The sequence below is a fragment of the Terrapene carolina genome, unplaced genomic scaffold (genome assembly GCF_002925995.2).
Source record: "Terrapene carolina triunguis isolate 2854851 unplaced genomic scaffold, T_m_triunguis-2.0 Scaffold495, whole genome shotgun sequence".
NCBI lineage: Eukaryota > Metazoa > Chordata > Testudines > Emydidae > Terrapene > Terrapene triunguis.
Genome location: NW_020664846.1, coordinates 1,774,673 through 1,794,749, shown reverse-complemented (window position 1 = coordinate 1,794,749; position 20,077 = coordinate 1,774,673). Strand labels below are relative to the sequence as shown.

General features: G+C 57.8%; 1 protein-coding gene across 1 annotated transcript in view; it reads right to left on the bottom strand.

Moving 5' to 3' along the window:
• The window catches only part of FMNL1 (formin like 1), a 61,341-nt gene that overhangs the window by 38,391 nt on the left and 2,873 nt on the right, over positions 1–20,077 (bottom strand). Inside the window, exon 2 of the mRNA XM_029913148.1 lies at positions 1,313–1,396. Coding sequence (XP_029769008.1) covers positions 1,313–1,396 — 84 coding nt within the window. The remainder of the gene's footprint in view (positions 1–1,312; positions 1,397–20,077) is intronic.

The following is a 20,077-nucleotide window of genomic DNA, read 5'->3' as shown; positions in this document are numbered from 1 at the left end:
TAGGGAGGTGGTGGAATCTCCTTCCTTAGAGGTTTTTAAGGTCAGGCTTGACAAAGCCCTGGCTGGGATGATTTAGTTGGGGACTGGTCCTGCTTTGAGCAGGCGGTTGGACTAGATACCTCCTGAGGTCCCTTCCAACCCTGATATTCTATGATTCTATGAAACAAGGCAGCCCTGGGACAGCAATGCCCAGCGGCCGCTGCCAACCTGAGTCAGCCTGCGGCCTTGCTGCTCGAAAGCTCAGCATCCCCTGCCCGCACCCCCCCTGCCCCCGAGCCTCCACCCCCAACCTGAGGGTTTCACTCAACACGGACCCCCCAAAAGCAAAATCTGGAGTCACCAGAACCCCTGAACTAACAAGCAAGTGCAGAGGCTGACTGGTTAAAATATCCAGCCACTAGCAAAAACTACCAGCCCCTCCCCCTTCCCCAGGGAAGCAGTTGCTCCAGTGAGATGCATCAATTACAGGGTTTTCTGAGGCATTTGATCTTTCACCGGTTTCTAATAATACTCAGCACTTACACGGCGTTTGCAGCTTCAGAGCGCTTGGCAGGCATTAAGGGCCCGATCTGGCAGGCCTCGGAAGGACTGGGCCCCGGTGCCCCCCACCCCTCTCTGAGCTGGAAAAGAACTAGCACACACACATGCCCAGTCCCTGCTCCCTCTCAGCACCAACGCAGAGCAAGAGGATCGACCCCTGGCTTTCTTTGCAGATCACCAGGAAAAGGCGACTTGAGCCTGGCTGGGTGGAGGTCCAGCTAACGGCCTCTGGCAGAAAGCCCATCCCTGAAGTGAAGTGAATCTTTCTGCTGCTAAGGAACTGACTGACTGTGGGTGCAGAGAGGACAGAAGGGGAGAGAAATGACTCATCGAGGAAATGCTAGGATTAGCCTCCTTGGCTTCAGAGGAGTCAGCCCCTCCGATTCCTCTGCAGGCACCTCCAATGACTGCAAAGTGCTGGCAGGGGAGCCAGCCCTCGGCCGTCCCAGTTGGGAGCAGAGGCTGCCGGGCCACTCGGAACATCTGTGGGCTGAAGCAATGAGCGTGACTTCTCCCCGCTCTGGCCCCGCTGTCGTGAGTCATGCTGCGAAGCGTCAGACTGAAAGCCTGTGATCAGGTACCAACCTGAGCAATACAGGAAGGGGCCAGGGGGAAGTGTCTGGGTGTGAGTTTCCTGCCGTGAGTGTTGTGTAGCAGTGGGTAATGGAGGGCGCTGAATCTCTTGCAGCAGGTGCTAGGGTGGCCGTGGGGGGTGGCGCGTGGGTGCCCGCAGCTCCTGGAGACTTCCCTGGATTGGGCACCTCAGTCTCACCTGGTCACAGATCAGCTCCCACTTCTTCTCACTGTCGTACTGGCTAAGCAGCTTCATCTTGTCGGGCGGCAAGTTCATGGAATCCTGCAGGGGAGACAGACGGGGATGAGACAGGAGTGGGCGCCAGAGCGGCCATGACCGCGAGGGAAGCAGAGCCCCTGTGTGGGGAGGGCTGAGCCCTATCCAGCTGTCTGTTTAGGCCCAACCTGGACGATGCAGGGTCCCTTGCATCCCAGGTATCTGGGTGATGTCACCCCATCTTCCTCCAGTGCCCTGGACCCTCCACCCTCCTACCAGCACTGCATCCCCGCCACCCCACCTCACCCTTCCACCTCCAAGGACGGAGCCCCTGAGCTCCAGCTCCATGTCAGGACGTGGTTGGGTTGCTCCATCACCAACCAGAGCTGCCAGGACTGGTCAGGTCTCAGAGAGGCAGACTCCCAGCTCGGCACGAGCCTGGCACAGACACAGACAGTCTGTCCTGGACAGGTGGAGACCTCCAACATCTACTCTAGTGTCTGGCTGCAGAACGAGAAGCTTCAGCCTATAGTGTCCTGAGGACTTCCCCCTCCAGTGCTCCTCACCACCAACCCAAGAGTTCCCCCCCCCCTTGGGATTTGCACTGCGTACGGCGCCGGGGGGGCAGAACCCCAGGAACTCGCTCAGTGCTGCGGTGATGCCTGTGCAGCACACAAGGATCAATAAAGCCAAGTCGAGTTTCAGTGCAATGATTTAAGCTCCCCATCACCAGTCTCCACAAGCCCAGACTCCCTCTGACAGCGAGTTTTAACCCGGGGCCTCCAGATGCTTTACAATCAGCTACTCAAGCCTCACAGCTTGGCCCTGCCTGGTGGGTCAGTATCGTTATCTCCCATTTTATGACCGGGGAAACTGAGGCACGGATGGGGGATGTGATTTGCCCAAGTCCACACAGGGAGCGACTGAGTAGGGTGTAGAACCCAGGAGTCCCGGCTCTCAGCCCCCAGCTGCAGCTGTTGGACATTGCCCCTTGCCATCTTAAAGGCTGCATTAAGTGCGGTTACCGCTCTCCCTCCGAGAGACCATGTGGGAGCCATGTGCAGCCACATGATGGGTCTCAGCTCATGAAATCAGTGTCTGTTTAGAGGCATGAGCTCAGCGGCAGGATGTTGCGCGCTGCGGTGTTCCCAGCACTGATGTTGCTCAACCCAACTCCTTCCGGCTTCCCCATCCCACGGCAGTCGGTTTGGGCCCGATCTGGAGAGATGGGGAGCCAGCGAGGCCCCTGGGCAGCTCGGCCTGTCCCGGGATCGGGCCCCTCGTGTGGTAATTGGGCACAAACGGTTGGCTTCTCCAGAGGCTGCCCTTGCGTCGCGTGTGCAGGAACAGGATGTGACATCACTTCCCCTTTCCAAATAGGTAGCATGGGGGACTTCACTTCTCCTTATGCTCGGCTGTGCTGGGGGAGGGCTTGGGCCTGACCAAGTTACATGATTCGCAGCTCGCTCACTGAGCGTTGGTGCCAGGACCCAGCGAGGAAGCCACCGGGCCAAAGTCCTTCTCCCTTCCAGCACATGGCCCCATTGAGCCTACAGCTCCCAGCCTGCCATGCTCCACCCTGGCGTCCAAGATGGAGCTCGAGCACACAGACCTGCCTGCCCTGGGATTTCTGGAGCTCCCCGGGCAGCCTGCCAGGACTCAGGGGCGGCAATGGGGCTGCAGCCATGAAAGAAGCCCCAAGGGGCACTAAACGGGGATGGGGGCCACAGATCCTGCTCAAGAGATGAAGCCCAGCAGTTCCCCACAGACATTTAATGCACAGCATGGGTTATTTTCCTGGTTCTAAAGAAAATCGTCACTTTCCCCCCAAAAAAGCAAGGAGCCGGGAGCTAAGGCCCCAGGGAGGGGCAGCTGTCAGCTGGGAGGAAAAGCTCCATTGCCCATGGAAGGCAGGAACAATGGCACATGGTGCTCATGGGATGCACCTCCATCATGTGATGAGCTGGCAGGTGTTTATGTAAACCAGTGCCCTCTACTGGATGGACTGAGAACTGCTCCACTGAGGGTCATAGACCCTACACTGCTAACAGAGATTCTCCTTTAGCCCAAAGGCTCAAGGCTTGTGCTTTGCAAGCAGGAGGATCTGAGTTCTAGCCCCACCGCTGCCATGACTCTGAGTGATGACAGTGACAGCTGTGAAGTGCCTGTAGATTCCTCACAGTGCTAAAAGTGGAGGGCAGCCAACACTCATGGCATTTCACACAAATTAGCTTGAGCCATCAGGCTGCCAAGCCTGGGCAACATGGGCAGAACATCCTAGGAGCACAGATAATGAGAAACGAGAGAGGAAACACGCTCCCAGAGGGATTTGGGCTTAAAACCCAAACTGCTCAGGAAGAAAGCGAAAGAGCCTCGGCTCGCTATAGAGGAGTGCGTCCAGGAGGAGACCTGCCAAGCCAGATGCACTCCTGGAGCGGAAATCGCACCACCCGCTAACTGCACTTCAGTGCCCTTTGTGGTGCATTCGGGATGAATGAGGCTGTCAGAGGCGGTGTGTGCGACTGAGAGGAGACGAGATTCTGCCAAGGACACGGAGCCACCTCAGGAGAGGGCTCAGGGATTCTCCAGCAGCGGGGAAACCCACGGCAGAAAGGCACCCCAGGGCCTGGGGAGCGCCTTGCTCCAGGCACAGCTGGGTTTAGCCAGGTCCCACTGGATCCAGCTCACTCCCATCTGTGCTGGCTCCTTCGGTCCCTTTGCTTTGGAAACACTAGGGTGAGCATCTGGCGGGGCCCTCCTCCCTCCCTCACGCAGCCATGCAGAGCCGAGCTGGGCCGAGCAGGGAGGCTAAAATTAGGCTGCGAGGCTAGAAATAGAAATAGCCTCACTGAGACAATCACCAGCCCCGGCGCTCACTGCCTGGGCGTCTGAGCAGGATCGCGCTCCGATTGAGAGCAGCCGGCGGGGAGCCCAAGCTGCACCTGCGCTGGGCGCTCTCCAAGGAATGGGCCCATTCCCACGGCGCCCACCGCCAGAGGTGCTGTGGGTTATGCTGCACGGTGCCACCCGGTGCCCAGGAAGCAGTGGGCACAAGGGCAAGTGCAGCATGTCAGATGGTCTGTTAACTAACAGCACAGAGCTCTCCGGGTAGGCAGGGCTGCCTTCGGCTTCCCCGGGCATCACACACAACCGCCCTCACCTACCCGCAGCGTTTAATGGCCCAGTCGCTCATGGACAACGTGGCGTTTCCCAGCGTGGACCAGCCCTGGCAGGACAATCTTGGGGCTAAAGCACAGGGCTGGGAGCCAGAACTCCTGTCTCCAACAAGTCACTTCCTCTCCCCCTCTGTAAAGCAGAGATACCCTGATGGGAGAGATTTACACATCATAGGCCAGGTTGGGAGAGCCTGGCGCGGGAGGGGCTGGCAAGGGGTGGGGCTTTCGCTCCAGCAGAGAGGCAGCAATGTCACCCGCCAATCGTAGCCCCTCTTTCGTTAACATCCTTGACCAAGGAGAGATGCTGCGTGCCACCATCCAGCGGTGGCTAATGCAGCTGGGCAGACCCCTGCCGTTTCACCAGGACCAGGGAAGGCAGGTCAATAGGACTTTAAACCAATGTGAGGGCCCCACGGACACGGGGCAGCTCTGAACCTGGGCACTTGGCTCCTGTCCCAAGAGAGCCATCTTCCTAATTGTCCTAATGCCTTTTAGGGCAGGTTCCTGCCCTGGCTTAGTGCCCAGCCCCTCCTCCCCCACTCTGCTGGGGCTAGGATCCCTAACTCCCAACCATTCAGGGAGCCCGCCCTCTGGCCTCCTCTCCCATTTCCAGTACATCTGGGGGCTCCATTAAGGCTCACAGGTGGGCGTTCTCCCAGCCCGAGCACTAGCACACAGAACGCAGAACTGCCATCCCTCGTAGGGATGTGCTAGAAATACTCCAGGGCTTTGATCATCACAACAATTGCTGTGGGCAGCTCACACACTGTGCTTCATATAGGTTCCAAAGCGCAACGGTTAATAAACCGGAGCCTGCCCACCCACTTGGCTCGCCCTAGGGAAAGCAACCGTCTGTGCGCCCACAGCTCCCCGCTCCTCACTGGCCTCTGGCCCAGACTCGGCTGCCTGGGATACGGAGGGACTTAAAGCCCTCAGCAAACAAGATGCTGCACTGGTATCGCCGCAAGGTGCCTTGTTATCACCTCAGGAGCCTCCTCATCACGGCGGGGGGAGGGAGAGCTCAGGGGTTTGAGCATTGGCCTGCTAAACCCAGGGTTGTGAGTTCAATTCTTGAGGGGGCAATTTAGGGATCTGGGGCAAAAATCTGTCTGGGGATTGGTCCTGCTTTGAGCAGGGGGTTGGACTAGATACCTCCTGAGGTCCTGGATTCCTCCCTGGTCTGGAGTTTCCCTCCTGCAGGGAGCTGTCAGCACATCTGCCTGCTCTCGGATGGGCTGAGGGCCCCCAGCTGTGCACCCCACCCATACCAGCACACCATTATGATCCTCCCCTGGGAACAGAGGGCAGCACTCGGGCACAGCACCATGCTCTGGGTGTCCCTGGCATGTGGAGGGACAACAGGGCCAGGGGAGCTGAGAACGAGGCAAAGCTTCCTCAGGCAGAGGACAGTGAACAGACTGAATCCTCCATGCCTGCCAGCCGCCTCATCAGATCTCAACCAGCTGTGTGGGCTCCGCCCCAGTCAGTACTCGGAAGGTGTCCCCCAGGTGGGGCTGGTGCTGCTGGATGAGACATAGCGCCAAGGCTCTGACCATTGGTGATCATTAAAAATCCCACCGCACCCTGCAAGAGGAGGGTCAAGTTAACCCTGGTGTCCAGGCCAAGTTCCAGTCTGGTTGATTACTTCCTGCCTCCCCTAGCTCTTCCCAACAATGTCAGTTTCATAAGGAATCCTTCTTCACTTCCTGTCCTAAACTAACATGTTGCATTATTGTGCGCTATTAAGCAGCTGCCCATTCCACCCCAGAGGTGGCTGCATTTCAGTGCTGGGTGAAGCAATTCCTCCCTACAGCTGGCACAGTGGGTTGGGATAAAAGGAGCTCTATAAATGTAGGGCCGTATTATTACTACAAACAAGGAGGCAATTGCCTCCATAGGAGTTTTTAAACTCCCAGTGAATGGACTGCCAATTAACACATTTGCACGTGCTGTCTGGACAGTCGATAGCTCCAGGACACAAGCCTTTGTGGCTTGCCCCAGCCTAGGGGGCCAGACTCCCAGGTCTCCGTTGAGTCTTTGTGCCACGTGGTCCCTACTGTTACCAGTGAACCTTATCTCAGCTGCAATACAAATATAAGAGCGTAAGAGTTGCCACATGGGGTCAGACCAATGGTCCATCTAGCCCAGTATCCTGTCCCTGACAGTGGCCAGTGCCAGAGCTTCAAAGGGAACTGTACAGAACAGGGCAATTCTGGCGTGATCCACCCGTCTTCCACGCCCAGCTTCTGGCAGCTGGAGGTCTAGGGACACCCAGAGCAGGGGGTTGTGTCCCTGACCATCCTGGCTAATACCCATCGATGGACCGATCCTCCATGAACTTGTCTAATTCTTTTTTAAACCCAGTTATACTTTTGGCCTTTACAACATCCCCTGGCAATGAGTTCCACAGGTTAGTTGTATGTTGTGTGGGAAAGTACTTCTTGTTGCCAGATAGCCACTGCAATTCCCAGCTATACAGATTCCACAAATGGGCCATTGTGCACCACTTTTCCTGGTTAGAGGGACATTGGTGACTCAGCAGGGAGATGCTGGTGTAATGGCTTGAGCAGAGGAGTGAGAGCCAGCAGCTCCTACTGCGTCTCTTTCCCATACGTGCGCTCAATACAGTTTGCAGCCAGGACTGGACTAAGTCATGGGGCTTATGGGCCCATGGCTAGGCCCCCAGGATCTCAGCTGTCATTTGAAAACATTACATTTCCAGCCTTTGCAGATGTAAAGAAAAAGCTTGAAAAATGTGACCTGAATGTGACTGCCTGAGTCTGCAGAGAGCCTGAAACAACATCTCCAAAAAGCATAGACTTCCCCAATGATCTTAACTCTGAACCTTGCTGCCACTCCTGAGACAGGCAGGGCCATTGGGTGGTGGTGGGGTGGCAGGGGCCCTGCAGTGGGCTGTGCCACCAAAGCCCCAGATCCCACGACCAGGAGCTCTGCCCCAAATCCAGGCTCCAGTGCCCGAGGAGCTCTGTGCTGATCCGATTGGCACGCAGTCACCTGAGGTCCCGCAGAGCACCTGGGGACACCGACCTAAGCCAGCTGGCTCCTTCCCGGCTGTGTTCCCTCAGCTACCGCGTGGGCTGCAGATAATGACAGGCAATTCAGCTCCGGTCAGGAGGGAGGGGCCATTTGTGATCAGAGCTGGGTTCCAATCTCAGCTCACGCCTCCCCGGCAGCCATACCCCAACACACGCACCTCACTGTGTCAGGCAGGGAGCTGCCATCTTACTTCTCTCTGCCCTGTGCCAGACACCCAGGGCCTCGTATAAATAAGCTTTCCGGTTAAGGATCAGAATACTCTGCACTGTTCTAGCACTCTCATCCACTGATCTCTGGTCACGAGCATCATTAGCCCATTTTACAGATGGGGAAACCAAGGCCCAGAGAGAGGCCATGACTTGCCCCAGGTCACACGGTGAGTGGTGGAGCTGGGAACCCAGGAGTCCTGATGCCCATTGCAGGGCCCTGCCCATCAGAGCACTCTGCCTACCATAGCAGCAGCAGGGCGCTGTGTGTCCTACAGAGAGTGGTTTGGACACGTTTTGAAACCTCAGGAATCGGGGCACCACTGGGGGTGGCTGAAGACTTGGGCTGGCACGTTTAGCTGAGCTGGACCAGAGGACCCTCTCCAATCGGGTTACGCCAGCGCCTTTAGCCCAGGGGGGTCCTGCCTGGCCAAGGGCAAAAGTCACTGTCCCAGCCCAGAGAAACTGTCCCAGAGGGAAGGCAGGGCAGGGCGGGAGCCGGAAGGGCAGCCTTGGACATGCTGGCATTTGTATGCCAGCAGCACCCAGAGGCCCCATCGAGATCAGGGCCCCATGGTGCCAGGCGTGGAACAGACACATGGGTACAGCTATGCAGCCAGCAAGAGCCTGCAACAGCGGGCCTCTGAGCCCAGGCTGAGACTGGCTCTGGCTGATGGGCTAAGAACAGCTGTGAAGACAGGGCCTGGAAGCCGTGACTCTCAAGCCCCACGCCCCACCCCCAGGCTTCGGAGCCCGAGCCGCACCATCCACACAGCAATTTCCAGGGTGGCAGCACGAGCCCAGGTGTGTCGAGCCAGGCTCGGGGGCTGCTGTGCAAAGGCACCCAGAGAGACAGGCCCTGCCCCAAGCAGCTCACAGCCTGAACTAGGGTGACCAGAGGTCCCGATTTTATAGGGACAGTCCTGATTTTTGGGTCTTTTTCTTATATAGGCTCCTATTACCCTCCCACCCCCTGTCCCGATTTTTCACACTTTCTGTCTGGTCACCCTAGCCTGAACAGACAAGGGCTGAGAGGGGAAACTGAGGTGCAGAGGGGGAAGGGACCGGACGGAGCTGGAGCCGAACCCAAGTCTCTGAGTCCCAAGGCGGTGCCAGAGTCACTAGACTGCACTGTCTCTCCCACGCTGGCGGCGGGATGGGGCTGAGGCTCCAGGGTTGTCACCCAGGCCCCTCGTGCAGGTAGATCGAGGGATGATGCAGAGACAAAGCAGCAGCCCATGGGGGTGGGGGGAAGGGCTGCAGCCAGGGGCTGCCTTGGCCCAGTCAAGCCAGCTGGCAAGTGTGCTAATCCCACCTGACCGCTCAGTGATGAGAACAGATGAGAGGGAGTGAAACGAAGTAGAACATGAGCCCGGGGCACCCCCCAGGGACACCCAGAGACAGGGACATGCCCAGGGGCAGCCAGAAACAGGCACACGCCCAGGGGCACCAAGAGACGGGCACACATCCACAGCACACATCCAGGAACACCCAGAGATGGGCACACGCCCAGGCACAAACCCAGGGGCACCCAGAGACAGGCACACGCCCGGGGCACCCCCAGAGACCCCATCATACGGAAGCCGCCCATGGGCGGACACATAGCAGGCACTCGGGGGGCAGACACGGCCACAGCTCAACACCAGCCCTTCCCCAGAGGCAGCCGCACTGCCTGAGGAGCATCGCACAGCCCAGGCTTTTCTCCACAATGACACGGGCTGTTTCCTGTCACCACCTCCCTCCCCCCAGCCCAGCCTGGCCTGGCAGCAGCATCCACAGCCTGTCTGGGAGCAGCTGGGCGGTTGGCTGTGGCTCGTGGGGGATCCCCCTCCCTCCCGATTCCCAGTGCCCCCAAGGCCGGCCAGGCAGCGAGGGGCAGGAAGCAGCCACCCTGCTGCACCCCTGGCTACCATCACAGGTGGCGTCAGCGGGTTGTGGCACAAGAAGCAGAGCGAGAAAATGCTGGGCCCCTCCCTGTGGTTTCCTGCCGAGAGACACGTGCGCTCCTGGCGTCTTGGGGAGTGGGGGAGCTCCCAGGGCAGGGGCCTCAGCCTGCCTTCGGGTGGGGGCAGGGGGTAGAATGCAGGAGCACCCTAGGGTGCCAGGAGCTGGTCGTGGGCAGGAGTCGTGGGGAGTGGAGGGGACTGTGTCCAGAGTCCATCTCATGCTGATGGAGAGGCCAGCGACAGGAGCAGCCCCAGTGCAGACTCCTCACGGGGGAATCCCCAGATCCCCCCACTCTGGGGATGCTTATGGGACTGATGGGTTCCCACCCTCAGCCCCCCATGCTGCCCTTTGGAGACACTGGAGTCTGAGGGTCCTATTGGGCTCCAGCCGCCATCACGCCACCGCACTACGCGAAGGGGCCTCCCTGGCCCTGGCCCATGCCCCCCCACTGGGCAGGCTCAACAAGCCCCACACGATTCGGCACCTGCTCCTGTGTCCCCCCCACACACACACACACACGCAGACTCAGTTGTTTACAAACTGGGCCCAGTAACATGCCCATTAGCTCCTCCACCCTCCTGATTCTGCCTGTGCCACTGGGACTGGTCAGTATCCAGCCGTACGGCCCCTGTGCATAGGGACTGCACAGCCAAACTCGGGCAGCCCCGCTCCAGGGGCCTCCTTCCCCGTACTGCATGATGCAGCCGGCTCTGCACCCACCCTCCACCTGCTGCTGCCATGGCCAAGCCGGACACCAGGCAGCGCAGCCGCTGCCTGCATTATTGATGGCCCAAGGTTCGGCTCTTCCTCAAGGGAAGGGAGCGGATTGTTCAGCGGATGCAACCGCCTGGGCTCCAGGCCCCTCACAGAGCAGGAAGGATGAAGACGAGCCTCTGGCCACCAATCAGGGGAGGGGGGGGCTCTCCGCTCCCCCCCCCCCAGGGGCCAACCCTCCTAATACGGTGCCAAGGAGGCACCTGGCAGGGACCATGCTGCTGCCATGGTGCCACGCGGAGTATTAGAGGGGGGGGGAAGGACTCGCCCCCACTCCCAACCAGGGCTGGGCTGAGGCACTTGTTACCCACATGGGGGCTGCCCAGCGAGGGGGAGAAGCACCTAGCTAACTATCAGAGCTGAAGTGTTCAGCTGACGGAGGCTGGTGACTGGGTTCCATAAACCCTCCCAGCCGGCCCGGTGCCCGCGGCACTACGCCACCTTCCACCCACTATCTCAGAGCCCAGAGCCACCTTCTCGGGACGCTGCGGCCAGTCGCGCCAGGCTGTTGGAATGCAGCCAGCTCCGCCCTGGGCACTGATGAAAGACCCCTACTTATTTCAGAGGTGACCGGATTGGAGTCCTGGCTCCAGAGGCAGAAACCCAAGTGCTGCGTATCAGCCCCACAGGTGCTCTGCCACAGGAACCGGGGGCATAAGGCCGAGGGCAATAAAGGGTTATGGCCTTGAAATGCAGATGCCCCTGGCCTGGGTCTGCTTGGCCCCGGGCGGGGATTATGGTTCTAGCTGCCGAGAGAGGAAGGAAGCAGAGCTGGACCCGTGGCACCAGGAGCAGACTCAGCTGAGCCCTAGGCATGTCCTGTGTGGCTGGCTGCCTTCATCCCCTTCCCCCGGGGCTGGGCCTGCCTGACAAACTGACGGCTTCAGTACATTGACCCCCAGCCAAACGACCCAGCCCCACTCGAGACTCTGCGCCCAGCACGGCAGGGATCAGCAAGGAGACAGGCCTAATTGGCTAATCACTGGGGGTTATTCATCCACCTAGGCTAATCACTGCTGGCTTCTGCCATCTGTGCCATATTAACCCTCCCTGACCTGATGCCCCACCCAGGGCACGACGGCTTATTTCTGGAGCCAGAAGTTAACGGTGCCTCTGGGGGGAACGGTTGTCGAAGCACTTCCAGTTATACAATGCCTTTCCCTGCAAACTGAGCACATCCCCTAGCACTGAAATGCAGCCACTGCTGAGGGCCAAGCACGGCAGCTGTTTAACATCCCAGCGTGGGGCAGGATGGCTTCGCGGGAGCACTGGGAGGATGTGCCGTGGTACAGCTCGGAACAGCACCCATTGCTCAGAGCCGAGTGACTGCGAATTCCACCATGGATCAGTCGGGGGCTGGGGCCGGTGCAGGTAGAAGTGATGGGGGATGAAGTTAAAAGGGACAGTTTAGGCTGAGCCCCGAGTGCATGGCTCTGTATAGACCCAGAGGTCTCCTGGGCTGGACCCTGCATCAGGAGCCAGGGTCACTGCTGCCAAGTGGGAGTGGCAGGTGCGTCCAGGGAACATCACCCAGGATATCCGGGGATTGGAGCCTCACGCTGGGTGGCAAAGGGAGCTGGGGCCTGGGGGAGAGATCCAGCAGGGGAAGCCCTAGGAATCGCCCCGCAGGGGAAGAGAGCTGAGGGTTATGTCTGGTGGAGCCGCCATTGCTCGGGACATTTAAAACTAGCACATTACAAGAGGGAACACGCCTGCTTTGGGGGAGAGGGGGTGGCTCCATGTGCCAATAGGCTTCTCCAGCTCGAGCTTTTAGAATAGCATCACTCCACCCCAGCATGTGGGGCAGACCCACAAAAACTCAGGGGCTGGTCCTGAGGTGACCCTGCTGATCAGTGCAGGGGTTGACATGTGCCATGGGAGGGGGCTCTGCCCTGGGAAGTGAGGGGCAGGGCAGCCCTGCAGAGTCCATCTCCCTAGGTTCGGGGGAAGGAGCGGTTCAGCTGGAGCCAGTCAGAGCACAAGCAGGAAAGACGCATCTCACACTGAGCGAGAGATGCACGAACCGCACCCAGATCTGGTGCAGAAATAAGCACCACCCAGCTTGTGGCTGAAAGGCAGGAGCGGCGTGTTGCCCCTCACCATCAGCAGCCCTCAAATCCCTGCCCATGATCAGCCCTCACACCCACCCGGCTGGAAGGAGATTGTCCCCATGGCACAGAGGGGAGACCCAGGCCCAGAGAGGGGCAGTGACCGGCCCACGGTCACACAGGGGACTGGCAGAGAGGAACAGAACCCAGGAGTCCTGGCCCCCAGGGTCAGTGGAGTACGGCTGGAGCAATGGCTCCCACTCCTCCCTGAAGTAGGCTGAAGGCACCAGGTTTGTCACTGCTCCAGTTGTCTCTCGACCCCCTCCAGGATCAGGTAGGAACCCGGCCTGTTCACCCCACCCTGCTGGGCCCCTGCTCTCAGAGATCCTGCCCCAGGCCCACCCAACAGATGCACTTGCAATGGCCCCACGGAGACAGGCCACTGGGGAGCGATTGCTGCACTGCCCAGCATGGCGGCTGCCATGGTGGAGACACAGACCCCTGGGGCCCACCTGGGCCTTTACCAGAGACTCAGAACACACGGCAGGTACAAGAGTCAGATCTTCCCTCCGCTGCAAGCTGCGGTGGCACCACGGCCTAGTGGGTAGGGCCCTGGATTGGGCATCAGGAGACCTGGGTTCTATTCCAGACTCGGACACTGAGCTGCTGGGTGACCTTGGGCAAGTCCCTGCCCTCGCTGGGCCTGCGTCAACAGTGCCCAGCACAACGGGCCCGGATCTCACTGGGGGCCTCTAGTGCTACTGTAATAGAAACAGCCCCCTGCAGCCCTGCCAGGGGCGGGGCGGGACACCCCGACCTGCCCAGGAGAATGGGGGAGGCAGAAACAGACTCCAATTCCCTACCCAAACTTGGAATTTGTTCAGCACATTTTCCCCCAAGAAAGAATAAAGTGCATCCACGCTCCCACCCCACAGGGCCGGCTCCAGGCACCAGCTTAACAAGCAGGTGCTTGGGGCGGCCAAGGGAGAGGGGCGGCACCTGCGGCAATTCGGGGGTGGCAGGTCCCTCACTCCCTCTAGGAGCGAAGGACCTGCCGCCGAACTGCCGCCGCCAATTGCGGCTTTTTTTTTTTTTTTGCTTGGGGGGCAGAAATGCTGGAGCCGGCCCTGCCACCCCAACTGGCCGAGCCACTCCCGAGGCCCACATGCTCTCCCGGCGCTCAGCTGGGTCGGGGGCCCGCAGCACCCCACAGGGCTGGGCCGCAAGGAAAGCCAGGCCTTAGCTGAGCAGCCTCTGTGCCCCAAACCCACTGACCCCGTCTGAGGAGCAGGGCCAGTCGCCTGGCAGCAGTGCTGTCAGCTCAGGGTTGATACCAGCCTCACCCAGCAGCAGAGCCCTGCCTGTCTCCCGCCCGGGGTCTCTGCTGGTGCTTAACCTGGCCTCAGGACCAGATCCTCACTGCAGCGCCAGGTGGCTCCAACTCAGTGAGTTGTTCAGATCGGTTCGTTCCAGAGCTGCCCCCACTTCGTGGTAACGTCATGCAGGGCCGGGCAGCCCCTGCCCCAGGCCGGGCTGACCAGCGTAGGCTTCCAAAAGCCAAGGCCACTGACTCTGCTCCTTGGATCAGGTCTCCATCCCCTACAAGGTGAGACTCCGGGGGCTGGAAGCGAGCAGGTCTCCAGGCTTGGAGCATTCCCCCCTCCCACACGCAGCACCAGCTATGGGGTCTCCTGGGATCCTGATGCCAGAAAAGAACCCGTCACTCACGCTCCATCTGCTGACAAGCAAGGAGTTGCTAAGGCACTTGAGGCTGCTTAGCACATTGCTGTGAGCGAGCAGCCGCCTGCTGCCCCCAGCTCTATTTTAAGAGCAAGCAGCAGCTTCACTCTGCACATGGAGTAAATTTGGTTGCTCAGCCACCCTCGAGTCCCAGCCTCTCAAACACCCTCCCACTCACCCCCCACCTCCCCAGCGGCTCCAGGTCCTCGCTCTCGGTCGCGGCGTCACAGGCCATGGAGAGCCCGCCCAGGCAGCCGGCAGAGAGCGCATGCGGCCCACGGGTCAGGGCGTGGCAGCGCCCGGCTCTACGGGACGGGGAGTCGTGCAGACGAGGCTGGATGAGGCAGGGACAGCGACAGCTCCAGGCAGATTCACAGCCAGTCCGGGTGCTGGGGAGTATGGCCAGGGAAGGGCTGCCAAGCAGCAGGAGCTCTTTCCACCCCAATCCACTCCAGTGCAGGATTGTGCAAAGGGGCAGGTCGTTTTAACCTGGCTTGGTAGGCGGGGGAGTCTGCAAAGCTCAGCTGCAGAGGAGCCTTATAAAGGAATGGCAGGAAAGGGCCACTGCCTGGGCCGGAGAAGAGAATCATTGCGTGTGATGCCAGAAGGGATCGTTACGCTCATTGAGTCTGGCCTCCTGCATAACACAGGCCAGAGAGCCTCACCCTGGGATTCCTGCACCCAGCCCAGAACGTCGGGTTGAGCCAGAGCGGGTCTGGGAGAAAGACACACCCAATGATGTAACGGCTCCAGGCCACAGAATCCTCCGTCTGTTGTTCTAATGGTTATTTACTGCCAATATTAACAAATTTTGCCTCATTTCTAATCTGATTTTCTCTAGTTTCAGCTCCCCACCACTGGATCTCGTTATGCTTGTCTGCTAGATTAAAGAGCCCTCTGCTATCAGAATTCTTCTCCACACCTAGGGACTTGTAGACCATGATTATGTCACCTCTTAACCGTAACTAAATACACTGACCTTCTTCGGTTTCTCTCCCTAAAGCCGGGCTGTAGGTCTCTTCTCAGCAATTTGTCAACATCCCTTTTGAAGGGCGGATACCAGCCCTGGACACAGCAGCCAGGAAGTCTCGCCAATGCCATACACCGCGGCATCTCCACGGATTGCATTCACTCCCTTGGGCCTGGTCTGCACCTGGAAGGGCTTGCTGTGTTCCTAGTGGAGACACAGCTCGTGCTGATCCTTGAAAGAATAAGCCACCTGGGAGAAGGACTTTTTGCCCTGTCTTGTGAGTGTGATCTACATTCTTTGTTCCTAGGGGTCTGACCTTCCACCTACCTGTGCATGTGAGGCCATCCTACCCAGTTAGCCTGATCACTCTGGATAAGTGACCTGTCCCCATCATTGTTACCACTCCCTCAGCGTGTCTCAGCTGCAGACTTTACCAGCAATGGTTATAGTTTGTTCCAGATCATCAGTACAGATAGTGAATAGCAATGGGCCAAGCACAGATCCCTGTGGGCGCCCACTGGAAACACCCCTGCTGGATGACGAGTCCCCATTAACAATCAGTTGGCCAGCTTTTAATCCGTTCAACATGTGCTGCACCGATTTTGAACAGTGCTCGTTTTTTAGTTAGCCTGCGGCCAGAGTCTTCAAGAGAGCTCCTCTGGGCCAGATTTTCCAAAGTGCGCAGCTCCCATTTTACGCACAGAGTAAGAGCCGGTTTTCCAGAAGAGCAGAGCACAGTAGGCTCGGAGGGCTGTGGAGAATCTGGTCTCAGCTGTGGGTGCTGAGCACTTGGAAACCTGGCCCTGGACTCTTGAGAACTTGAGCCCAGCTGGTCCACTGGCTGGATCAGTGTGGTGGGCGTAGGAGGCCAGGCGAGATGGACCCAGCGGGGGCCAGGGCTGCTCCAGCATGGCAGGCAGTGGGAGAGCAGACGCGATACAAGAGTGGTCTTGCTCCAGTGCAGCAGAAGCCAGAGAGACTGGCCTAGATGAATGTGCTCTGATCCACTGAAGCAAACCCGCTGTTCACGGACACTGCCCAGGGCTGGTGCAGACGGACACTGCCCAGGCCAGTAAGCTCACAGAGCTGGTTGTTGCTTTCCCTGTTAATGGGTTTGGAATTCCCTGGGGCTTTAGACAAGCCCGAGTCTCTTCCCTACCTCATGACCCACCCGAATTCTGCTGGTCGCTTTTAGATCTGAGAAGGAGAAAAATAAAATCTGCCTGGGTGAAGAAAGGGAGTTTGTCCAACCTGCATCTGGGGTTTCACCCTTCCTGCCCTGGAACTGCAGATCTCACAGTTATTATCCCCAGCTGGCGACACCCCCCCCCCAGTTCCCATCTTCTGAGCCCCCCCAGCCTTCCCAGCCTGTGCACAAGCCCCACAGCCGAATTCTGAATGGAACTGTTGTGAGGGAGGGGTCATGTGGCCTCACCAGCCCAGCTGAAATTCATTCAGCAATTTTTGGATGGGCCTGCCTGCAGCCCCTGCTCACATTCACCTCCCTCCAGCTTTGGCTTCAATTCCCAGCTCCATCTTCTATTCCTGACCCTCTCCCCACCTCTCTCGGGGCCACTGGAAAAGCTGCACCAGTGGGAACCCCTCCCAAATCTGGACCGAGGTCACGTCCACGCGGAGAAGCTGATGCGTAACGCTGCAGCAGAGTAACTCTGTGTGACACTCTTCTCCAAAAGAAAAGAGATTTTATTCCAATTAGACCGACTTTATTCCATTCACACGGGGAAGTTCTAGGAACAACTATTCTGCTAGAGCGATTCCAGTAGAACTCCCCAGGTAGAAAAGGCTTTAATAATCAAGGATAAAAAGCACTGACTAGAGCCAGGAATCTTGACCTACAATCCCCCTTCAATTCCAGCCCTGGGCTCTCCCCGTCCCACAGCTCTGCCAGTGCCCCTCAATTCCAACCCACAGCCCCCTGCTATCCCAATCCCCAGCTCTGCCAAAGTACCTCCTTCCTGACTTACAGTCTCATCCTCTGCTACCCCGGTCCTCAGCCCCTCCCCACAGTTCAGCCTGCCCCTCAGCCCTCTCCTGCAGGACCCCTGTAATTGCCAGGCCTGGCTTCTCCTCAGCACAGGTTTCCATTCACGCTGCATTGTGTGACTGTGACCTCATCCCTTGCTGTGGTTCTGTGACGTGTCTGTTCTGTGGGGATAGGTGGTTGCTCATCCCCTGCCCTGGAGGGCCAGAGCTTTGCTTTTTGGCTGGTCCCTACCGTTTGACCTGTCCAGCTTGGGTAGCCCTCTGAGAAATGACAACTCCTGCTGCACCGCTCACAAGGTGACTGCCAAGGGGCAGCCCCCAGGAAGGGACTTAACACCACAGAGGATGCACAGAGAGCTGCCCAGGATTGACAGGGATGGCAGAGCTTTGTCCTAAGTGATGTCCGATGGCATGAGAAGGATTCAGAAACTCGCCCGCTGGTAACCTCAGTCCGGTTGCAGTCCAGGTCTCTGGGGGTGGAAGGCTAATGCATTAGGCTGAAACAGCCACAGGCTTGACCCACACTGCAAAATCTCTCTCTGTCCAACCAAAGACCTGTCTGGTTCTAGTCCATGGGAACTTGCATGGGGCTGCAGGGCCATCCTAGCTGCCTGCAAAGCACAGCCCAGACAAGCCCCAACATTTTTGCCTTGCTGATGCAGCTACAGCTGTCAGGAGCTGCCGGAGAGCCATGGGATGGTATGCACATGAATTGCATCCACAGTGCAACGTAGGGTGACCAGACAGCAAATGTGAAAAATCGGGACAGGGGGTGGAGGGGTAATAGGAGCCTATATAAGAAAAAGACCCAAAAATCAGGACTGTCCCTATAAAATCGGGACATCTGGTCACCCTAATGCAATGCACATACCAGCAACCACTCTCGTGAATAAACTTTGATCTAACCAGCATGCAGACCCCTGCAATGCTGAGGGTTATGTTTTACCCCCCAACTCGCCGTTACAGAGAAGCGTTTAGAGAGGGCTGTGAAAGTTCACAAGCAGATTTAGAAGGATTGGGACCTAGATAAATGCCAGGCCCCAATTCCTGCACGCCTAGCAAAAACCACCCCCATGCTCAGAGCTGAGTGCTAGTCACTGGCATGGGGGAGTCCACGGGAAGGAGGAAGAGAGATTGGGACATCAGCAATGTTTCACAAGAGACAGAGTTCCCATGTTCCTTGCAGAGCTAGGCTGAGGGTCCTGGCGGGTCGGATGGGACTAAGACATGCTGTTCTAATAATGCTACTTTGCTCTTCTCATCACCTGTCAGCCCAGGATCTTAAACCGCTTCACATGCGGTCAGTCAGCCCCACAATGTCCCCACCTTCTGTATGGGGAAACAGAGGCAGACTTGCCCATGGCCGCCCAGCCAGGGAGTAACAGAACCCAGAAATCCTGACTCCTGCTGTAACCAGCAGACCATGCTCAGCCTTCAGCGCCAGGAGTGACACATCCTCGGAGCACACTGTAGATGTAAATCATCTTATCCTCATAAAGCCCCTGCCTCACCCCCAAGCGGTATATAACCTAGAAACACAGAAACACAGAAATTCAACCACCCCTGCAATGGAAGGCAAATTTTGAACAAAGAACCCAGGCCAACCCCCCCCCCCACACACACACACACAACTGCATAGAACCCATGTATCTATAGCAGATACAGGGTCGGTGGACACTGCTGATGTTAGAACCTGTGTTCCAGGCAAGGCAGGGGTTCAGGCCTGGTGCTGATCACTAAGCCACCCCCTTCTGCAATTGGGGTAAGAGACAGCAAAGTCTTGAAAAGAACGCATCAGCCTTGCCCTGAGCTTTCCCAGCCAGCAGCAGAGTGAAACCAACATGATCCTTGTCAGTTTAAGGGCTGCTCAATGCTGAACAGCAATAGTGAAAACTGACCAGAGTCTTGTCAATTGCACTGGGCTCAATCCTAAGAACATCCCATGGGGCACTGCCTGGGTGGCACCAGGGTCTCGTGTGTAATCTTTGCTGTGTGTCTGTAACAGCCGGGAACTTTGTATTTTTACAGCAAAAGCTGCAGGAACTGAGAGCCGAGCCCCCTTCTCTTGCCAGGGGCAGCAAGGAAGTGGCTCTTTCCAGGCTTACAGAGCGCAGTAAACTCGAGCTGCCCACATTTTACTGGTCCCACTGAACTGCGTGGCTAACCCCTCCCCCAGCCGCTGGGAGGTGCACAGACATGGCTTCTTTAAAAGTCAGATCAAAACAAGACCCCACCAGGGGCCTTCCTAGGCTGTAGTTCAAGCAGGAGTTCTAGGCTCCAAGATTCCCTGGCTGAACCGCGCCGGGGGTCAGACGAGAGGATTATAATGGTCCCATCTGGCCCCAAAATCCATGACACTGTGAAGAGGCTATTAAGGGAAATACAGAGCAAAGAGGAAAGCTCCCATTGTACGTAGGCTCTGGTTAACTGACAGGAAACGAAGGGTCATGCTGAACAGCTGCTCCGCAGAGCAAGGGAAGCGACCAGGCGCTCAGGACTGGACTATCCAATTCACTGTGTATTTGGAGGGCACCGAGATTGATACAAAGTCATTTGGGCTAGTGGGGCAAGTCTTCGTTCGGAGCTCAAAGCATTGTACAAAAATTGCTGAATGAAGTCGCACAGCCCTGCTGGGAGGAAGCTTATCCCCATGCTACAGATAGGGAAACTGAGGCTCAGGAAGGGAAAAGGACTTGCCCAGGGCCATGCAGCAAGCCAGTGGCAGAGGCAGGAATAGAGCCCAGTTTACCTCATTCCCAGCCCTGTGATCTCACCACAAGACCCTGCATCCTTTAAACAAAAAAAAAAAAAAAAAAAAAAAAAAA